Here is a 22,427-nt window from a genome sequence, read left to right on the forward strand (position 1 = left end):
GGGTTGGTGATTGTTCAGAAGGTTTTAGAGACACAGAAATACTGGGTCTTAATCTTATACACCACTGTGCTTTTTCATCAGGTTTGGTGAATTTTCTAGTGACTACCACTGCTGACAAGATATGTGGTGGCGCAAACACTCCTCTACCTAAGACAGGAATGACCGACTCCCTAAAAAAGCCACTTCTTGTCCAGGTTAGTACACTGGTCTCTGATCTTAGGCATTTCTTTCTTAGGCATGCTTTGCTGGTTCCATGCCTGAAAACCCTTATCCATCTAATTTGTGAGATTCAATTACTGTGATATCTGCTGCAATCTAAGTTGAAATTTCAAATTGAAAAGTTTGAAATGTCCAAAAAGCAAGTGAAAAACACAGAATTTGAAAGTGAATGCAGTTTGTGAGATAGTTGTATGTCCTAAATATTTTTTTAACAATTTTTTTTATTAATACATTATTTTGTTTTGGTACTTATCAGTGCTGTACAGTGATCCAAACCTCACCCCCTAACATTAATGCTAACCCTATAACTGTAAAAGGCTCTTTCCTTTGCAAACATCTGTAGATGTAACGCTAACCCAATCACCTATCACCAAATCTCACTATCGCCCTTAGTGACACACTAATCCATGTCCTAAATCTAACTCTGATTTTTAAACTTATCCTTACGCATTGGTTACCCCTTTTTATATTTTCAAACTTTTGTGAAAACATTTTTCAGAACATTTACTTTCAAACTTTTGTTTTTTCAAATGTTACATCTCAAACCTTTGCATTTGAAAGTATAATTTGAAAGTTTACCTGATTTCATATACCTTTATCAGCAACTCTCTAAACTACTCTCTCCAGAGTTACTGTGTTGTCTCCAAAGTTCTGAGTTCTCAGAATATGACCCTTAGGCCCTCATTACAAGTTTGGGGAATAGGGTGGAATATACCCGCAATTCAGAATTTTTAAAGGAGGCAAATGAGGCATTACATGCAGAACTGTTTTTTGACACAACAAATTCTGCATGTTTTGACCTTTTCTGGACTTTTCACGCCTATTAATGTGATTAGGTTTGATCAAGGTTGTAATAGTTATCATGCCTCTTTTAATTCTGATCCTTGTGCAAATAAGAGTTTGCGCAAGGATTTATTTGTTATGAGGGCCATAGCCTCAGGATATACTGTGTTAATCCCACATGAATGAACTATCAGGGCCTGACCCATTGTTTCAGAAATTAACGTGCTTTCTCGAAGTCAATGAACTTTGTGGTTTGTTCCCTGTCTCTGGATTTGTTATGTTAGCTTGAAACATGAAGGTCTGGAATTTAGTCTCAGGATTTTCTCTGCTAACCTGATACCCTTAAATTCTCACTGTTTGACAAGTCTCAAGATTTTTGCTATGCTATTTCCACACTGATGGAGGCTGAGGATTTGGCTATACATTGCTGCGCTGTTGCTATATTCAGCAGGATTTTACCTCCATTCTTAGATGTTTCTATATTATCTGACTATAAGCCAAACCCCTTAAGGTTGTAAATATTGTTCTGATAGTGACCAATTACAGAAAAACAGATTAATGTAGGCTGGGAGATTGTCAATTACTCACACACATTGCTGTGCACAATTATATCACTGTTGTGCACAAAACGGTATTACATTGTTTTCTCCAAGAAAATCTCATAGCATGTATTTGTCAGAGTTCAGGAACTTTGTAACCCATTTAGGAAGAGTAGTTAAATGTTCTACATCATACTTTTCTAATCAAGATCCAGCTGTACGACCATTTCCTTTTGCGACTCATTTCATTTCAGCGAATTGCAATTTGCAAGTCACAAAAGGGAATGCACTAATGTGTCTCAGACACATTAGCGATTCCCAATTCGCAAATGAGTTGCCTCATCAATATTCATGAGGCAGATTGCAATTTGCGACCCATTGGGAATGGGCAATAACACAGGGATGGTGGCCTGGTGGGGACAGCAGACCCCCATGTATGTGTTTGCTTTTTCAATAAAGCAACTTTTATTTTTATTAATGCAGCCTTACACAGGGCCGTACTGGCCGTAGCGAGCACCGGGCAATCCCCGGGTGGGGGCCGGTTTTGGGCCCATGAGGTCCGTTTTTGGTTCCAAGTCCGGCCCTGGCCTTACAGGAAAATGGGATGCATTTTAAAAATAAAAATGAAACGTTTCAGTTGTTTAAGAGAGGCAGTGACTACTGCCTGCTCTTAAAAAAACATTTTGCTACTAATCACAAAGTTGAAGGGGTCCCATCGAGACACCTTTCCGTTTGCCGCTGGCTTACCACCAGTTTGAAATTGGTGGTAACTGCGATTGTTTTACAACTGCATTTGTGGTTGCAAATCAATCTTACATCCCTCTGCGACTCGCTCTTTAGAAAGGGACGTCCTTGGCATTCCTCTTCCTAAAGCAACTCGTAAAACCTATTTTATGAGCCAGTGATAGGATGCAGACTCGCAAAATAGGTTTCGTTCATGCTACAATCCTTTTTAGTGGTCGCAAACAGCCCGATTTTCCGTTTGCAACAACAAAAATGTTCGAACATGTGGCCAAGAATCTGTATTTGTAACATTTCTTTACAAAATGAATTTGCTGCATAAAAGATTACAAAAGCAATTATTTACATTACAAATAAGTACTTCTTATCACAGGCTATTAAAACAGGGTGATTTCTTGATTGTAGAGGAGAAGTTGGGCAGGAAAAGTGGAAAATATGCCTATTTTTTATTTGACTGCATCTTCCAGCTTCTAAATGTCATACTTTTCCTGATATTGTGAAGAGGGTGTTCACTGAGTTATACCTGCAGATGCACATTACAATGGTAATTAAAAGCAAAAAATGGGATTTCACCTTACTCAATGAAATCTTAAGCTCAGCAGGAATGAATTATTGGTGTTACATTTTCTGTAGTATACATTTGTCTTGCCTATAATTTGACTATCTCCTTCTCCACAGCCTGAGGGCATCCCTGTGGAAAAGACACAGAGCACTCTTCTCTGCCCAAAAGGTAAGGCTTGCAAATGTCACAGAGAATCAGTCATGGACTGCTTAATGGAATTGTAAGGCTACATCTGATGGAGACTTCTAGCCGCAGTTTCCTTACCTTAGAATATATCCCCGGCGTCAGACTGGATAGAGAAACGTTTGAGCAATCCCCTTGTGTGCTGGTAGGTGGCATCTTGTGGTAATTTGTGGCATCATTGGCATCCTAAGTGCCGGAAGTGACAACCAGCGCCACCCCAGTGCGCTCAGTTCCTTTTTATCCGTGCCATCAGCATCTATCCGTTTTAATTGAATTCTTTCGACTAGTGTGCCTTTTTTCCATTTTCTTGAGGCAAGGATGCCCCATAGAAAATCTTCTGGGTTCAATCCTTCTGCAGCCTGTCATCTACAGATGTTGTTAGCGGATTCCCCACTTGGTCTGTATGTGGTGCCTGGAGAGGGACCACAACTCCATATCATCTGCGGAGTGCAGGACCATGAACTATGAGACCATCCATGAGCAGGCAATTAGGTTCTTAGCCACTCACCATGTGATTCTGCACCACTCCAGGTCCCGTTCATGTGGGAGGTCTTGGGTCTGCTAACGGAGTTGCTCAAATCAGTGGTGCCATCACATTCTCAGACCTCTTCAGGTAAGTCCCATTAGAGGAAGTCCAAGAATTCAAAGTGCTCTTGGACTTCTCTGCCTCTCATCCATTCCTGGACAACGCGAGATAACAATGCCACAAATCTGGGCCCCACTCTCAGGTTGGTACGGTGCAGATGGCTTAAAAAACTGGGTCAGCTCTATGCTTCCCCGAGTTTACCAGACCTGGAGCGGCTGCCGCCCAATTCCAAGAATTTTATGAGGCCATGAGCCTCATCTTTGGATGGCTGAACCCCTCTGGGGTGTCCTCAGACCACATGGGTTCGTGAGGGTCTTGAACTGGGGCTCTGCTGCCTGGTCAACCCTCAGCATCCCTCAGGATCCATTTATGGATCCGGATCGGTCTCGGCAGGCACTTTGCAACCTCCATCAGGAACCGTTCCAGTGACCCTGGCCTTGGCACCGCAGGACCTATTGTGATTCCTGACTCTGATAATGAGTCAGATTGGTGTCGCACGATGTCTGTTCCAGCACTGGCCAGGCCCACACAGCCTGAATTGGAGACAGCTCTATTACCCTGTAGGGCTCACTGAGGAACATGAATGAATATGAGGATCCCTATACTTACATTTAACCCCTAGCAGAGTCCATGGTCGATGACAAGTGGTACGAGAACCTCTCTCCTCTTACAGTGGCTTTGGGGGAAAGGGCTTATTTTGTGATAGTAGACTTGAGGGTGGCTGAGGTCCTGGAGCTAACGCTGCCAGTGGTTGAGGTCATGACCAGCATCTTGCCAGAGGTGCTTCAACCCAAATTATCTCCTACAGAACCCTATTACACTTTAAGGAAGCCTTCACTGATAACCGGCTTGGGGCCTGGGCCAAGCCCTATGCAGGCACTCTTGAGCACCCATTTCCCCTTAGCCACCTCGGCCAGCAGTCGCAGTCCATTGCTGGGGTGACGGCTCCCACAAGCCTCATGGGGCCCAAAGCCAGAGGTCCACCCATGTTTCCCCCCCCCTTCTCCGACAGCCACACAGTCAAAGCCTCTTTAGTATGTCCTTGATCCAGACCAGCATAGGCATCCACTTGGTGGCAGGGTCTGACACCATCTCCGCAATGGTGGAAGAGCACTACAGACAAATGGTTGCCCCAGATTGTGCAACATGGTTATGCCTTCCCCTTTAAATAGACCCTAATGCAACTACGCCGTCTACCACCTTGCGCTCTTGCGGCAGGAAGAATTGGCCTTTTTTTGCCAAAGGAGCATTGAGAGGCTGCCAGCATTACGTTGTGGTTGCTATTCCTGCTACCTTTTGGTGCCAAATGAGAATTGAGGACTCCGCTCTATCCTAAACCTGACCCTTCTTTATTACTTAAAAAAAAAAGAAAAATTCATTATGCTCATCCTGGCTCAGGTTTTCTCTGCCCTCGGCCTAGAGACTGGGTGGTAGTGTTGGACTTGCAGGACATCTATTTTCACATTCCCATTCTGCCTGTCCACAGGCATTACCTGTGGTTCAGTGTGGGCCACTAGCATTAGCAGTTTACTGTGCTCCCTGTTGGCCTTACCAGTGCCCCACAGGTGTTTACCTCCTTGTGGCAATAACATCTGTTTGGAGTGTTAGTAAATACCAAGCACCTTCAGTCTTTCCAGGCAAGTTGATTCCCAGAGCAGAGCATCCTTTTCTCCAAAGATAGACACACCTTTCCACATCTGGCAGAACGCCACCCTGCCTACCTTTCTCCCCTTACCAATTTAAATAAAGAAGAGGAGATACTCCATTGCCTGGATCCAAAAAGAGTATTATTGTTCTACATTGATCGTACCAAAGATTTACCGGTGGACAATCAACTCTTTCTTGGCTTTGCACAGGCAAAGAAAAGGAAGGCATATCAGAAGAAAATCATCTCTTGATGGATCATCCTCTGCATTCAAATCTGCTATGCAGTGGCCAAGAAACAGCCCCCTGAGGGCGTGAGAGGTCATTCCACCTGAGCTGAAGCTGCGACCACTGCATTAGCTAGAGGGGTCCTAGTCTGGGACATCTGCCAGGATGGTACATCGGCATAACTGCACACATTCATGAAACCCTACAGCCTCCATTGTCAGATCCAGTGAGATGGGCATTTTGCCAGTTTGTTTCTCTAGAACTTCTTAGTTTAAAACAGTTCACAGACCCACCTCCAGGGACAGATTGCTTTGCGATTTGGTCTCTAGAAGATGAATTAGTAACTCACCTTCAGTAACGCCTTATTTGGTAGAGATTTTAACTAACCATAGATTCCTTACCGGCCCTCCCATTCTCCCCATTCTGCCCCTTGTCTTGACATATGAAAGAGATTATTCAGAACCCTACTTTGCCACACTAGTCATTTTTTCTCAGCTTGGCTCTGTGGTTCTGGTGTAGAAAAACAGTTAAGAACTGAGTTGACACCTATATTGGATGCCACTCATGCCACTTCTGGCATGGACAACGCCAATGAGTCCAGGAGGAGCTGAACGACGCCAGCTATCAGCACACAAGAGGATTGTTAAAAAATCTCCAGATGCAGTCTGGTGCCTGTGGAATATTCTAAGGTAAGGAATCTGTGGCGAGATGGAGTCTCAAGCAGTAAGGCATTACCAAAGGTAAGTAACTTGCTTAACGGTAAAATACTTCATGCCGTGCTGTTTTTATTCAGAAATGAGGGCTGCAGAATATGCAATCATAGATATACTCCATGTCCTATTGTTGTGATTCTTTGAGTTTAGGATTTGCACCTGTTGTGAGCAGAGTACATATAATATATGCCTACTTTTAATTCTCGATTCACCACCAGCAATAAGCTGGTAATAAAGCACAGAGACAAATGGGTGCTGAAATGGGCACAGAATCATTTATAATTATTTCCCTCAAAACGTTAAAAGAAATGCACGCTCGAGGACTCATTTCCTATCATCTATCTGCACAAGAAATTGCATCATTGGATTTCCTTCCATTTATCTGCACAGGAAGGCACATCAGTGGATGTCCCATTAACCATCTGCACAGGAAGTGACATCACTGAATTCCAACCCAAATTGTCTTTAAAAGAGGAAGCCAAGCAAGACAACTCACTTGCCATTATCCATCTGCACAGGACATGACATTGCTGGATTTTCCATCATCCATCAGCATAGAAAGCAACTCAACACACACCTGACCACCACTACACCACCACACTGCCTGTCCTGCATACTTCTCTACAGTAGCTCCCTCAGTAAACATGCCACTGATATTTGAGATTTGCTACATGACCGCTCACTGGACCAGCTTTTCCTGACTGAAAGATGGTCGACTCCTTCGTCGGCCCCAGTCATCACAACAGCCACTCGTCCCAGATACAAGATCACAAAGCAGGACAGGACCAACCGACCCTGCTACTGGAATCACTATGATCCATCTGGTGCTCCACACCTAGGAAAGCACCACCTACAACATGAAACATGACCTTTAAGATCATCACCCCCAACTACACCCTTAGCGGTACCTTTGTCTTCCACTTTCCGGGACCACGAACCAACTTCAGCTTCATCATCTCAGACTTTGTCACCCCTCCTAATCCTCATCTCCAGCACCTTTATGCTCCTCAGTGACCTTTACTACCATCTGAGGACCTCACTGACCAGCCTGATGAATCTCAAGGACCTGTCCAACCTCGGACTAAACTGGCAAGCCACAGTACTGCTACCGAAACCCATCTTCAACGGCTTCCGCAACATAATAGTAAACCATACCCACACCAATCACCTAGTCCGACCACATCCCCATCAATTTCAGCATGCCCATTGCACATCACTGCTTAAACACCTAAAACAAATCTTCACCACAGGACTAGAACAAGAAATCAGAATCATACTTGTCCTCCCAACTCCTATACCACCAGCATCAAGAAAACAACAACCTCCACAAATCTATCCCACCTTCAGCACCTGGTTCACTGCCTGCACGGATACCCTGGCTCCTCTCAAAGCAAATAAAGCAATGAGAAAGAGACTGCAAGCAATCCGGTACACAAATGAGCTCGGTCTCACCAAATTTTACTGCAAGTACTTTGAAGCAGATGGAGACAAAGTCAGAATGACACCAACAAGAACACCTACAAATCTGCTCTCAGACTCTACCATCAGCAAATTAGAGGCACCAAATGCTCTACGCTCAATGACCGCATCGAAAGCACTGCATCGAAAGAAGCACAAACCACCAAGGAACTCTTCTCCATAGTGTAAGATTTCACCTCTCTGACAGCCAGCTCCACCAGCGTAACCTCTTCTAGGACCTCTGCAACCAGCTGTCCCTATTCTTCGGCAACATGACCAACAAAATCTATGTCAACTTCTAGCCCAACCAGAACCTTCTACCCTTGCAGCTATCCTGCTTATCTCAATCAACAACCAGGGACCACCCTGACCACCTGTCCCACCATCATCACAAGAAACTGCAACAACCATGAAGTCCATACACTCTGGAGCACCCTTGGACCCCTGTCCTCATTACATCTTCATCAAAGGACTGGAAATCATCAGCACAGCCCTCACCTCAATCTTGAATGATTCATTCATTACAGCCACCTACCCAGATGCCTAAAAACACACCACAGAACTCCCTCCTCAAGAAACCCTAAGCAGACCCAAAGATATTAGCTAACTAATGACCTATTTCCCTGCCACCCTATTGTGGAAAACATAACAAACAAATGCATAACCACCCACCTCAATGACAACCACCACCTCAACACCACTCAACGCTGATTCAGGCTCAAGACTTTGGCCGGCCTTCTCAGGAAACCCTGGGCGAGTTGTTACATTGCGGAACTTCACACATCCGAAAATGTGACGGTTGCAGGTCAAGAAGCAGTACAGGACGAAATGATCTCATTCCACTCTGCATGAGGCCAAACAACTGCTGGCCCCTCCTGATCGTGATACTTTTTTGATTCAATATAGCGCTCCATATGCACCGACGTGCTCTAGATGCGCCGTTTATGGAGGAGGATGTGATCCAGGCAATCAGACCTCTTCCGGGAGATAAAGCTCCCAGCCTGGATGGTCTTTTGGCTGCATTCTTTAAAAAATTTGCGGCACTACTATGCCTGCATCTCATAAATATGTAAAGGAAGTAACTGGTAAGGGGGGAGCTGCCCCCATCATTTAGAGAAGTGCTCATCATCACGGTCCTAAAACCTGATAAGGATCCACAGAGCTGTGAATCCTACAGACTGCTGTCCATGATCAATCTGGACAACAACATTCTGGCCAAACTTATTGCCTCGTGACTCCTCCCTTTGCTGCCTCTCATAATGCGGCCAGATATGTCGGGCTTTGTTCCGGGTAGGGTTACAATGAACAACTTACGCACCATCTTTGCCACAAAGCAAGAGATTGATCCAATGCTGCAAGTGGCCGCTATCTTCTTAGACGCCACCAAGGCGTTTGACTCCCTTGAATGGCCGTATCTATTTGTGCTCTTGGCCTGCCTGGGGATCAGTCCTAAATTCATTCAGATGGTTGCCCTCCTATATTCAAGACCCACCGCAAGGCTTTGGATTAATGGGGTGATAACTCCCCCGTTCCGGGTCTCTCAGGGGAGGAGGCAGGGGTGCCCACTCTCCCCAATCCACTTCACCATGGCCATGGAACATTTGCCGGCACGCCTCAGATAGCACCATGCACACCGAGGTCTAGCTTTCACACCCCGGGTGATAATTGTCTCCTTGTGTGCGGATGATGTTACTCTATATGTGAAACGTCCGGCTGAGACCTTAGATCCTTTGATTAGAGAATTCATTAGATTCAGAGGGTTATCAGGCATATTCATTAACTGGGCAAAGTTGGTTATTTTCTAGTTAACGTAGACCACTATGCAGTTTCGATCCGAGTTCCCCCTTTGCTGTGGGGAGGATCCAGTGAAATACCTAGGAATATGGCTAAACCGAGATGTTGAGTTACTATGGTAATCCAACTATGGCTGGCTTATAGACTGGCTGGAGAGTCATCTGAAGCAGTGGACAGGAATACCACTGTCCTTGGTGGGCTGTCTAGCCATTGCTAAAATTGTTATTCTTCTCAAATGTTTTTATCTATTCATTAATCTCCCACTCCTTCTTAACAGCAATTTCAGGCATAGACTACCCTCGGACATGATCACATTGACATGGGCGGGGAAACAACCCAGGGCCTCTCGGGAGACATTGACGTTTCCCTTCAAGCAGGGTGGACTCGGCGCGCTAGATATGGATATTTATTATAGTTGCACACAGGCCCAATTTAGATTCCACCGGGTGTATGTAGTGTCTTCAATGGAAGAAGAAAACACGATCACATGGAATCTCTATATACATTCTTAGACAGACGTTCCACATGGAACGATACTAGAAGGATATTCTTTACTGCTTAAAGGCACAATACAATGTCACAGTGTACCCCACGCAATTCATGGCGCACACTGCACCAGAACATGACCAAGCGGCACCATATCTATTACATATGGTCCTTTACAGGGCCCAATCTAGGCGGCGGGCCAGAGTGGACACGGTCGGCTGCACTGTATGCGCCTGGTATGAACTGTGCTGGAAAGCACGGTTGGAGGTGTTATTCGCCCCCTCTGTACCTCTAATTAGACATTCTTTTTCTCGGGATGCAGGAGCCTGTGATAGATTGAGGAGACTTCAGCTTACCACAATGGGAGATGAATTCCCAGAGGGAATATTTATTGCACCCCAACAAGCTCTGGAGCGAACAGAACTCAGTGTGTTGGGCAGATGTATCCATTATCAGCTCTGGGCTACCCTGAGTGCCGACTTTGCTTCATATCCAATAGCGCCACCCAGACTTCGGGTACTGGGAAGATTATTGAAGAATTCATCTCCTCGCAAATTGATAATTACTACTACTATATACTGAAATGTAACGTACAGTGCCGGTGTGTGTTCCTAGGGCGTGACAGGAATGGGAGATCCAGCTGGGTTCAACTGTATCGGAGGAACAGTGGTGATTCTGTTTTGCTCAGGCTAAAGAACTGTTCCCTAACTACAGGCTGCGCTTGATTCATTTAACATTTTTGCATAGATTATATAGGATGCCAGAATGGCTGCACAGGGTAGGTCTGATTGAGGATGCGCGATGCATTAGGTACATGGCTCCCTGCATGACCTTCCTGTACCTTTCTTGGGACTGCCCCGACATTAGCTGTTACTGGGGGACTATCGTTGATGCAATAGAAGAAATGGTAGATTTGCATTTGTAGCACTCCCCTTTGACTGCACTGCTGGCATAAGTGGGAGCGTCCCTGTAGACAAAAGGAAATTAATTTCACTGCTCCTGCTGCTTGGTAAACAACGCATAGCGATGTGCTAGGGGGCCTCAAGCTCCTCGGTTAGAGGTTTGGCTTTGGGACGCAGTGTTCTGCCAGGGCCAACTGATAGCTTACTGGGACATTATGCCTGCCCAGGCATGACCCTGAGATATTTGATGCCCTTTGCAGACCTACCTGCGGCTGCGAACGCAGGATGAGAGCTGGTCTCCCCCCCAGTTCCCCCGCTGGTAAGCAGACCTGATGACAATGGAGCAGACTGATGGAAGTTGGCAATGCATTGCTTGCACAGCGTAAAGTGAGGAGCTCAGTCTACTCCCCCCCTCTTGCCCTTTTTGGCTGTTTTCTTTGTTATGAACCCTAAGTTTGACTTATGCACGAGTGACATGGTGATATTGTGCTTTTATACTAGAAGATGCTGTTAAAAGGCTGTATGGAGCTTAGACTCTTCTCGTAATACTAAGATGATGATGCTTTGCTGTATTTTCCTGATTGTACTGACCGATATCTTCAATAAACATAAGTTAAAAAAAAACACAAGGCACTCACAACACTCATCTGACATGAGGAAAAAAAAAGGGGGAAAAACCTCCTCAATTTAAGCCCCAATTTCAGAAAAGAAGGTTGGGGCTATAACCACACAATATACCACAAACACTGAGAACTCTCCTGCTGAACAGGAGGTGGGCGGTGACTCTCCTCAACAGCACGGCAGAGGTCACTATAGTGTACCGGAATCTCCAGGAGTTTCTGGAAGCAATAGCAACTGATCAATCAATCAATCAGGAATTTATAAAGCACGCTACTCACCCATGAGGGTCTCTAGGCTCTGGGGAAGAAGGGGGCTGCAGCTCCGGTTCAGTCAACGAGCCAGGTCTTGAGGTTCTTCCTGAAGGTGTGCAGGGTGGGGGCGTGTCTGATGCTGATTGGGAGCTCAGTCCGGCTTTGGCTTCGACGTAGGAGAAGGCTCTTCCGCCTGCTCTGGTTCTACGAATGCGGGGGTTTCTGCCAAGGCGAGGTCGGCAGAGCGGAGGTTCCTTGTGGGTACGTGGAAGGAGACTCTGTCGTTGAGGTATTTGGGTCCGATGTTGGATGGTTTTGTAGGCCTGGGTGAGCAGTTTGAAGGTTACTCTCTTCTCAACGGGGAGCCAGTGGAGGTTGCGTAGGTGTTGGTTCATGTTTTCGTGCCGTGTGGTGCCCGAGGACGAGCCTGGCTGCGGTGTTCTGGATGGTCTGGAGCTGGTGTAGGAGAATTCTGTTGATTCCGGCATAGACGGCGTTGCCGTAGTCCATTCTGCTGGTTATGAGTGCATGGGTGACGATTTTTCTGCATTCAGGGGCACCCTTTTCAAGGTCTTACGGAGGATGCGAAGGCAGTTGAAACTGGTGGAGGTGATGAAGTTGATCTCGTGGGTCATGCTGAGGCAGGAGTCAAGGATGATGCCGAGGTTCCGTGCGTGGTTTGTAGGGGTGGGTGGACTCCCGAGGGCAGAGGGCCACCAGGTGTTGTCCCAAGAGGAGGTGGGTGGTCCGAGGATGAGGACCTCAGTCTTCTCCAAGTTGAGTTTCAGGCAGCTGCTTTTCATCCAGGTTGCGACGTCCTTCATTCCTTCCTGGAAACAGAGTCTGGTGTCTTCGGGGTTCTTGGTGAGGGAGAGGATGAGCTGGGTGTCGTCGGCATAAGATACCTTGCTGAGCCCATGCTGTCTGACGATAGCAGCGAGTGGGGCCATGTAGATGTTGAAGAGAGTGGGGCTGAGAGACGATCCCTGGGGTACTCCGCAGTTCATCTCTGTAGGTTTGGAGAGGAAGGGAGGGAGTCTGATCCTCTGGGTTCTTCCGGCAAGAAAGGATCAATCAATCAATCAATCATTTGTAGAGCGCGCTGCTCACCCGTGAGGGTCTCAAAGCGCTGGGGGGGTGCTGCTACTGCTCGAATAGTCAGGTCTTGAGAAGTCTCCTGAAGGTCAGCAGGTCCTGATTCTGTCGCAGGCGGGTAGGGAGGGTGTTCCAAGTCTTGGCGGTGAGGTGGGAGAATGATCTGCTGCCGGCAGTCGTATGCCAGATCGGATCCAGTTGAGGGCGGATCCTTGTATCCCAGCGTCGTGAAGTCTGGCTGTGAGGGTGCGATGTGAGAAGTGTCAAAAGCTGCGGAGAGGTCTAGTAGGAAGAGGGCCGCAGTGTGGCCCTGGTCAAGTAGCATGCGGATGTCATCGGTCGCTGAGAGGAGTGCGGTCTCAGTGCTTGGTTGCTGCGGAATCCAAACTGAGAGGAGTCTAGGATGGAGTTCTCTCCGATGAAGGCGGTCAGCTGAGCATTTACGAGTCTTTCGTTGACTTTGGCAGCGAACGGGAGGAGAGAGTTTGAGCGGTAGTTTTTCAGGTCCGTTGGGTCGGCTATGGGCTTCTTGAGGAGCGGCTTGACTTCGGCCTGCTTCCACTCATCTTATAAGATGCCGGATTCGAAGAAGGTGTTGATTGTCCGTCCTAGTTCAGATGCGATGGTGGCGGCAGCCCTGTTGTAGATGTGCGGCGGGCAGGGATCCGTGGGGGCTCCTGAGTGGGTGTTCATCATGGTCACAGTGGTGTGTTTGACAGTGGCAAGGTTCCAGGTTGTGATGGTTGACTCTTTGTCGGTGGGGGGGGGTTGTGTCTGGAGTTTGTTCGCAGAAGTTGTCGTAGAGGGCCTTGATTTTCAGATGGAAGTAGGAGCTGAGCTTGTTGCAGAGTTCCTGGGATGGTGTGATGTCCGTGGCCTCGCTGGGGGGTTTGTTGAATTGCTGTATGACGTTGAAGAGGCGTTGGTTGCATTGGTGTGGATTTTGTTATTGATGAAAGTCCGCTTGGTGTCTCTTATGAGCTGGTGGTATTCATTAAGGGCGTTCCTGTAGCTCTTCAGATCTTCCGTGGTTTTCTGGTTTCGCCAGGTTTTCTCGAGGCGTCTGCAGGAGCGCTTCGCTTCTTGGAGTTCGGTGGTGGACCACACTAGGCACCACCTGATAGACAGCTTCAATGGGCTCAGTGCCAAGCAGCATCCAAACATCTTGAGACTTTGCTTAGTGTCATGTAATTTCCACCCTATGGTTGGAATGGTGCGTTTGTGGACGGCATAACCGTTGTGATGGTACCATACAGATTCTATGCACCCCTCAGGATATGTTGTCCGGTAGCCGAGCTAGCTCACAGCGCCACAAGTACCCCTAAACCTAGGCGGGTAGCAAATTGTTCTGCCGACCACTAAATTGGACAACCACTGAATATGACAAGTCCGATCCCCCAGAGATCGTGGTAACAGGTTTAGAACCCCTTTGCCCAGTCACTTGTGCCCTCTTCTTCTTCTCAGAAAAATATACAAGGAATACACAGTGGGACATTTTCAATGTTTATTGAACCAAAGTGATTCTTGCATAAAATATATGTTCTGCAATGATCAATAGACAGAATCAAATGAAAGTGATTAGAAGTACCAGGACAGTGAACAGAATTAAAAGTTCCGCCATCGTGCTAAGTAAATGTATATATGCAGGCATTATAACACAATATAGAAATCTGGCATTCTTCTACTATGTAGTCTCTAACCTAGGTGTCTAGGGCATGTATATGTGTTCTGCCAAGAATCGCGGTTCTGGATGATCCAACCCTGGTTACCTGAAAGAAAGAATGTAAGTCCTCGTCGTGGTCACAAGCTGGACACCCTTCACAGAGATATCAGCAAGCTACTGGGCCAAAGCTTCAGCGTGTAGAGACCTCGCCAATGTCAGAAGAGCAGTCCTCTGACTAACCCCGGAAATACTTGTTTATTTAGAAGGAATAGCATCCTTGCGAATCCTGGTCAAGTCAGCATTGTTATGATCTATAGATAGCCATGTTGCCTCGTTGATAAAAAATAGAACGACATTTGCACAACGCGTTTTGAGGTCTTGAACATAGTGTCCAAGGAGTCGCATAAAGGCCTCTCGAAGTGGAATCTGTAAGTGATGCAGTTTCAGAGAAACTAATCCAGTGTTGTCACAAATGCAAATGTGTGTAAAAGGTTATTGTGTGAAATGGAAAGGCAATGTAAGAAATGTGCACATGGTGGAAAATGGCAGCGTTCCTTCATGGGTCTAACTAATATACAAGACTGGAGCAGCTTCCCGTCATCGTTGTGCCCTTCCTCAGATCCAGTCGGCTTCATGGCCCCACTGAAGACTTTCTAATGCCATAAAAGTTTCTAGGATTAAAGGTAACTTTGTGACTAGGATGAATCTTGTCCTTCTATCTGACCCACGCTCCCTCTCAGTTTGCCTTAAACCTTACCCTTGTGCCCAACCTGTAAGACCGGTTGCCTGTGGTTGGCGCTTGGTGCTTTTAAGAGCTACTTTTAAATACACACTTTAAAAATTCATACCTGTGATTTTACCCTTAGGATTTTTGTTGTTTTGCTGTCATTTTATTTATTAAAATATTCAATGTTTATCTAAATTGGTTTGTTTTACTTCATTACTATTTGAGTACTGTATAAATACTTTACTTATTGCCTCTAACTTAAGCCTGGCTTTTCTGTACCATCGTTACCAGGGGGTCTAGCATGGGTTTATTTAGTGACTTTTGTGATTCACCCTGACAAAGATTGTGATTATCAATTGAGGTGGGCTTTCACACCCGCCCCTAATCCTCTTATAGATCCTCTGTAGGTTTTGAATAGACAACACATGCACTCAGGAACTGAATGAATTTTCTCCCTTCTTGGTGTTGGTTAAATCTCAATTGCACCCACATATATCCACAAATGCTTAATTTTTTGCCATTACAATGTGATTAAGTCCGATGATTTCTTCTTTTATCTTTCTTCTGTTTTTCAGGTTCTTCTGTTTCTTCTGTTTTCCCTCTCTCGCCCCCTCTAAACGTGATTGCGGGTTCTGCCCGAGCTGAGGTGGCAGTACTGGGTAAGCACTTCTATGATAATTTTGGAAATTACACACCAACAATTTGCCGTTTAGAGGCAGTGGCAGCTTCAGTTTTAGAATGTAATTTATTTATATATCTTCCATGTTTATTTTCACTGCTGAATACAAATTGTCCCAATAGCATTCTTCCTGGAGGGTTCAGTTGTAGGGCAGAAAGTGTAGTGTTCCTATATGTCTATTGAGTCCTTGGCATGTGTATGATATGACTACCGACCATATTTGAAAAGCACACATTGCCATCTTGAGACTTGCTTCACTCTGGTGTGGCTTTCCCTACAGAGGACCTCATTCTAAATCCTGTTTTAATCCTAACTGGGCTCAAATTGGGGTTTTCAACAAAATTGAAATACTAGTTCTGCTTCAGGGAATCCTCATCGATAACCATACGCGAATAGTCCCACTCACATGCGGGAATCCCAGAGCACTTTTTCCAAAGTCACTATTTGTGTAGTATCTTTGCCTCAAGGCACAGACCTCGTATTTTGATTACGTATATGCCTTAAATCTATGGACTTGCCATAACTCGACTCCCTAAATATATCCCCAAGATGGACAGTCAATGCAACCCACCATTCCCTTGACCCCAGATTCTACAATGGTCCATAGGAGATACCATTAACCCTTGACATTACTTTGATTAATCCTGTGGCTTCCTGATGAAGGCCACAGGCCGAAACGCGCATAGAACATCATAACATTTTCTATTTCTGTCTCTTGGCTACAATAATGTACACTATTTGTAATTATCAATATATTGTATACTTTCTGTTCCATTGTGTACTAAGGTCAATTAAATATTGTGCATTTTCACTATATATTATTAATTAGCAGGGGGAGGAATGGTTGCATGTATGTATGAGCATGAGTATGTCTGTTGATTGCAATGTAGGTCATTTAAATTATTTTTATATTTGTATTGTTAATTATTGAGCTTATAAACACAGTGATACTGTTTTTCATTGATTTAATAGATTTCTCAATTTCTGCTATCAATAGATATTTTTGCTGTGTCATTTTTTGTGCCCTCAATTAGGATTTTTAAATGTACTTGCTTAAGTTACCCCTTGAAACTCATTGTTATTATCCATGCTCTAAGCAAGTCATTTTGTTGCAGGGGCACCCTTCTTTTCTCAATTCAGAATATGGCCAAAACACATCCTCACCTGATCTGCAGCCTATGTTACCAGATTCTCATGACCCCCAGAAGATGTAGTCACTGCTACTCCTTCAGGTACACCCTGAGAGAGTGTGAGAAGATTAGCTGACACGGCCAATAAGAAATTAGAAAAAGTCATAAATCCCTGGCTGGAAAGACATCCAAAGGGCAAGGAGAGTCTAGTCCCTCTCTCAGTGCCCCCACCTTACCTCGGGGAACTCCCGTACTTGGAGATCTAAAACGACAAGGCAAAATGAGAAATGGCATCCCAGTTCAACATTGGGAACATCAATGTTGAGAATAGGTGTAGCAGCACAAACTTTCTTGCCATCGAGAGCAGAGTTGACGTCGTGGACTCATAGGGCATCCTGGAGAAAGAGACCATCAAAGTCAAAGGGTTTGTCAACTTCAAGACATGGTTTATTGTGGAGATGTTTTTTTTTTTACTGCTCTTTATTTACATTTTCCTGTTTCAGTATGCATTATATGACAGGAGCACATGAAGAAGATCTAAAGACAACTTTGACACATCGAACAGATGTAGCAGTTTGCCGCTACCGGCTGTGATCAAAGTTATCAAGACATTCCAACGCTGCAGAAAAGAGACAGCAGAGTGGCTTTCGAGGATAAAGTGCACAGGTTCCATCTGAATCTGACTCAGAGTATTCCAGGCGTAATTAACTATAACTAACTACTCCACCTCGTCAGCCACCTGCACAGTTTCCTTCTCTGCCTTCACTGGTAATTCCTATGAAAACTCCTCCAGCCATGCCTAATGGACCTGTGCTCCAATGACTCCACTGACACATCTACTAAGATGTGAGAAACCAGGGCTTTTTGCAGTGTCTCCCCACTTTTTGCCCCCATTTTGACTACTAAAAGCTGTTTTTCTGAGTCTGATTGTACTCTGCGCTAAGATAACCAGACCCAGAGCCAGTGCCCTGTGTAAAAGCAATATGGTAATTAGTTGTAATTACAATTGGTATGGCAACCTAGCCGTAAGCCCCTAGTATATGGTAGGGCATGTAGGTTTAGAGACCCGGCAGACTTAATGCACTGAAGTACGCACTGCTGTGCTACCTGCTGTCATTTTAAAGGCTGTCCTGCTTTGCAGAGTAGCTTTTAAAATTACACTATATGCAAATTTGACTTTGGAATTAAAGGGACTTCCAAAGTCTTAAACTTCCTTACTTGTACATATATGTCACCCCTAAGGACTCCCCTAGGTGCCCCAGGGATAGGGTGCCTTGTACATATATGCAGGGACATTATAAAAGACATTTATATGCTGTAGGGAGAGAAAAACTGCCTATTTCGCTTTTTCCCATTGTAGCACATTGGCTCGATGGGCTAACATGGGAATACTTTAATAAAGTATAACTATTGATAGGAGTGAGCTAAAAGTATACTTCTAAATATTAAAAAGATAGATTAAATCCACCAACTTACCAAGGTTAGATTTATTATAACTATCACATAAAAGAAGAAATAGAACGTTCTTTCCCAATGAACCCAAACCCAGCCTTCCAGCTTCCTCTCCTGATTGGCCAGCCTTTGACCGGCTGAGCCAAACTGCTTTGATGAGGTGTGAAGTGACCTGCATAGAGACAAAGGACATCTGGTGAGAGGAGATCTGCAGCTGCAGAGCCAAAGCCATGATGGGGGTGTGGTAGCCACACTGGTCTTCCAAGAGGGAATAACAGTTAGGGCAGGATATAGGCTCATTCCTACATCCTGCGCCCCCAGCCAGGCAGGAGCCCCGATAAATGACAGAGGGGCTGGAAGGAGAATGTCAGGGTAACTTAGCCATACCAGTGGGTTGGCTTTGCCAGATCTGAACCTCCAGGAGAGAGTTTCTCCATGTTGGCATTTAAAAGAACAGTATTTTCTGGGACAAGAATATGCCACACTTTGGAGGAAGATGGCATACTTCAAGGTGGCACCCCGTACCCCATTTGTCAGGTTGCCCCCTGCTTGCCACCCAAGAACACTGGAAACATATGGGAGAGCTGTCCAGCAACTCAGATCATTGCCTGAAACTACAAGAAGAAGAAGGACTGTCCTGCTGTAACATTCACCTGCACCAAGAGGATTGCACTCTGAATGACTGCACCTGCTGCACACATTGGAACTACAGCCCTAAGGACTTTGCCTGGCTTTGAAAAGTGAAGGAGTGGACTCCCTAAAAGCAACATATTAAAATAACTTCACCTGCATTATCTCCTGCAAAAAGAAACCAAATAACCATGTTCAATTGGACTTGAAAGGATTTGGTCATATGCATTGTGAATGACGTTGTCTCCGAATCCCAAGGACACTTTGAAACCCCAAAAGGACCTTCTGAAAAAAGATCCAGATTTTGAGAAGATCTGGAGAATATTTGGCAAAAAACTCTAAAAGGTGACTAGGGATGGACTGTGAACTCTGCTCCACCAGCGGAGTTTGCAGAGTTTTGCTACTCTGTGCTCTGTTTGGAGTGCAGCAAAAACTCCGCCCTCCACAGCGTGGTAGGGTTTACTTCGCCAACCCCGGGGACGGATTGTGAGAGAGTAACTCAAGCATACATTCCAAGCCTCGTTTCACACCCTGAGGAAATGTCCCGCATCTTAAGTCTCTTTTTGAAATCACCCAATGAGAGGGCTTACATCCTGGAAGTGAAGTTATAGAGGCTGGGTGAAAGAGTATTTTGAAAGTGGTGAGTTAAAGGGCCCTGTCTGTGTCACCGTTGGGTTTGTGATGTCCCAGCTCCCGGGGAATGCTGGGTCCATTAAAAGGAAAGTGCAGGGGAGCATCTTCTGTGTGCGGTACTGAGAAGGGTAGTGTGCCCTTGAACTACCCTACTGGTGTGTCATGCTTCAAATATTCCTTCTCACCCAAGACATCATCTGTGCAGCACGATATAGACACCCCCTTATTCAATGAATATCTCTCTGTACAGTACATGGGAGCAAGTTGGATCTCTGACCCAGTGCAGGACTTTGGAGAATTTGCATGCCTGCACTTCTGAGTTCCAGCTTGCATTACTGGCGGGAGAAGGAAGCAAGCTTTTAGTGTCTTCTGAGGGTGCGCAGCACCTGTGGCGGATGCTGAGGAGGAAAACATCTCTGGCTTTCTCCAATGTTTCATGCTTCTGTGGTTTTTACCTGCGGGGGCAGTGGAGCAGGAGGAAAGCAGCTGGTGTCCCCGATGGCTGCTGAGCGCCTGTAGGGGATGCAAAGGCAAGTTCCAAGTATAGGTATGAATGTATTTTTTTTGTTATAATATCTTTATTAGTTTGAGAGAATATAAACAATTAAAATACCATAATAAGCAATACAACCAAAAAGAGAGTTACACAATAAATAAATAGATAAATAAGCATTCATCAGTATAGATATAATCAATGTCATATATATCACCGACATATCATTTAATATGATGGAAAAAGCAATAAAGAAGCAATACGAGAGAATTAATGTATTTTTTAGTGTATGAGAAGAAAAGTTTGCAGCCGGGTGCTATATCTCACTCGTGCTGTTGCTTGCCTCAAAGGCGCCTTCAGGACAAGTGTTTAAGTCCTGACAAAGGGCGATCAATGATAAAATTGGGGGGTGTTCTTTATTTTTTTAGTTGTGACATGCCGCTTGTCACTGACAGTTCTCAGGTAGAGAAACAAGGGAAGAGGCGTATCGTAAAACAAGCTGTGCATGCAGAGCACGCAGACACACACATAGCTAAAATAGAAACAGTCATTTGAATTGACATGTGTCTGACATTTACCAGCTGGGTCTGCATCCACTGCTAATGACTGTTATGCTGTCATGTTGCAGAGCTCTTAGAACTGCAGATGATTTTAAGCACCGAAGTACGTGAACCAAATCTTAGTTACAGCAGGAAGGGATAAGAGCAAAGCATACAAATTTCGTCAAACAGTACAGCTTTTCTGCGTTTGTATGATACAATTGAAAATGTAATGGTTGTTTTAACCCCTTGGCTGCGGCGGGAATTCCGCCGCAGTGCTGGGGGGGGGTTTGGGGGCAGCGCGGTGGGGCTGTGCTCATGACGGAGCCACTTCGTCATGAGCCACGGTTGATCTGTGCTCATGACGGAGTGGTTCCGTCATGACTCCGCACACTGCGCTAATCGCCCGCACAGGCGGGGAATCAGCGCAGCGTGGGAGGAGCGGCGGCCAACGGCTGCAGCATGATGGAACCACGAGGACACGGCACCCGTGGCTCATGACGGAGTGGTTCCGTCATGAGCGCTGAAAGGGTTAAATGTACTGCACTTCAATCACCTGTGATGTTACTGGTGGCAAGAGAACATCCAGCTGGTGATACATTCTTACCTAATTTGTAATTTCTGGCCAAGCAGCTACTTACTCCATGGTGGGCGGAACTCCATGGAATCTTGTGGAGTTTTTCTGGAACTCCGTGGAATTCTATAGAGGAAAGCTCTGCAAGTTCCACCCACCCCTAAAGGTGACCGACCTGTCGTCGAGAGTCAAACGGCTGATGTCAAACCGCAATTCAGCCTGAGATTTATGTTTATGCCACTGAAGCACTGGATGTTTTCTTCGTCAATGAGATTTCCAGGAGTTGAACGAGGCATTGTGGTAAGCGATGTTGCCACCACTGAACCCAAAGCCGACCAGATGAGGAGGCTCGCGCGAGGTAGAGAGCAAAAGCTTCAAAAAAGTGAGAAGGTCAGAAGGTAAAAACTTGACCATGGGTCTAGGTCAAATTCGAGATATCACTGTCACCAATACCATTCCAGGGGGTGACATCGTTTACATCGAATGCGCTACAACGCATTCTATTACAAAGCAGTTGTTACAATGACTGAATTGTTACAACACAAACCATTACATTGCAAGTCGTTACAACGACTTGCTGTAGGGGGCAGAAGGTGTTGAATTTACAATCCAACACCTTTCCTGCTGTTGCACAAACTGAAGGAGGAATAGTAAATTATACAATTCCTAAGTCCAGCACACCCCCCACAGCAAATCGTTGTAACGACTTGCGATGTAGTGGTTCGCGTTGTAACAATGCGGTAGTTGTAACGACTGCGTTGTAATGGAATGCTTTGTAGCGCATTCGATGTAAAGGGGTACATTCCATTCCAGGTCTCCCATGTGGTCTTATCACAATACCACATCCTCTGGCCATTCCTCACCTACACATGCAAATTCTTCTCCAGTGAGGATATCTGCTCTGGATGACATCAATACCTTCCAGGAGGTCCTTATAAGAGATGCCAAGAAGTTTTCTTCATCTGTAATGTTGGAGACATTAAACAAACATACCGTCTCAAGGCCATGACTTTCTCTGGTCCCAGGCCTCATTGAATTGGCCATGGATCTTTTCTTGACACTGGCCTCTGTCAAGGTGGCTTCTTCTTGTCTACAGAAGTAT

General features: G+C 45.5%; 1 protein-coding gene across 1 annotated transcript in view; it reads left to right on the plus strand.

Moving 5' to 3' along the window:
- LOC146812812 (alpha-2-macroglobulin-like protein 1) overlaps positions 1–22,427 on the plus strand; it is a 761,857-nt gene that overhangs the window by 427,061 nt on the left and 312,369 nt on the right. Inside the window, exons 21-23 of the mRNA XM_085615204.1 lie at positions 82–194; positions 2,961–3,012; positions 15,771–15,854. Of these exons, the coding sequence (XP_085471330.1) occupies positions 82–194; positions 2,961–3,012; positions 15,771–15,854 (249 nt within the window). The remainder of the gene's footprint in view (positions 1–81; positions 195–2,960; positions 3,013–15,770; positions 15,855–22,427) is intronic.

The sequence above is a fragment of the Triturus cristatus genome, chromosome 7 (assembly GCF_964204655.1).
Source record: "Triturus cristatus chromosome 7, aTriCri1.1, whole genome shotgun sequence".
NCBI lineage: Eukaryota > Metazoa > Chordata > Amphibia > Caudata > Salamandridae > Triturus > Triturus cristatus.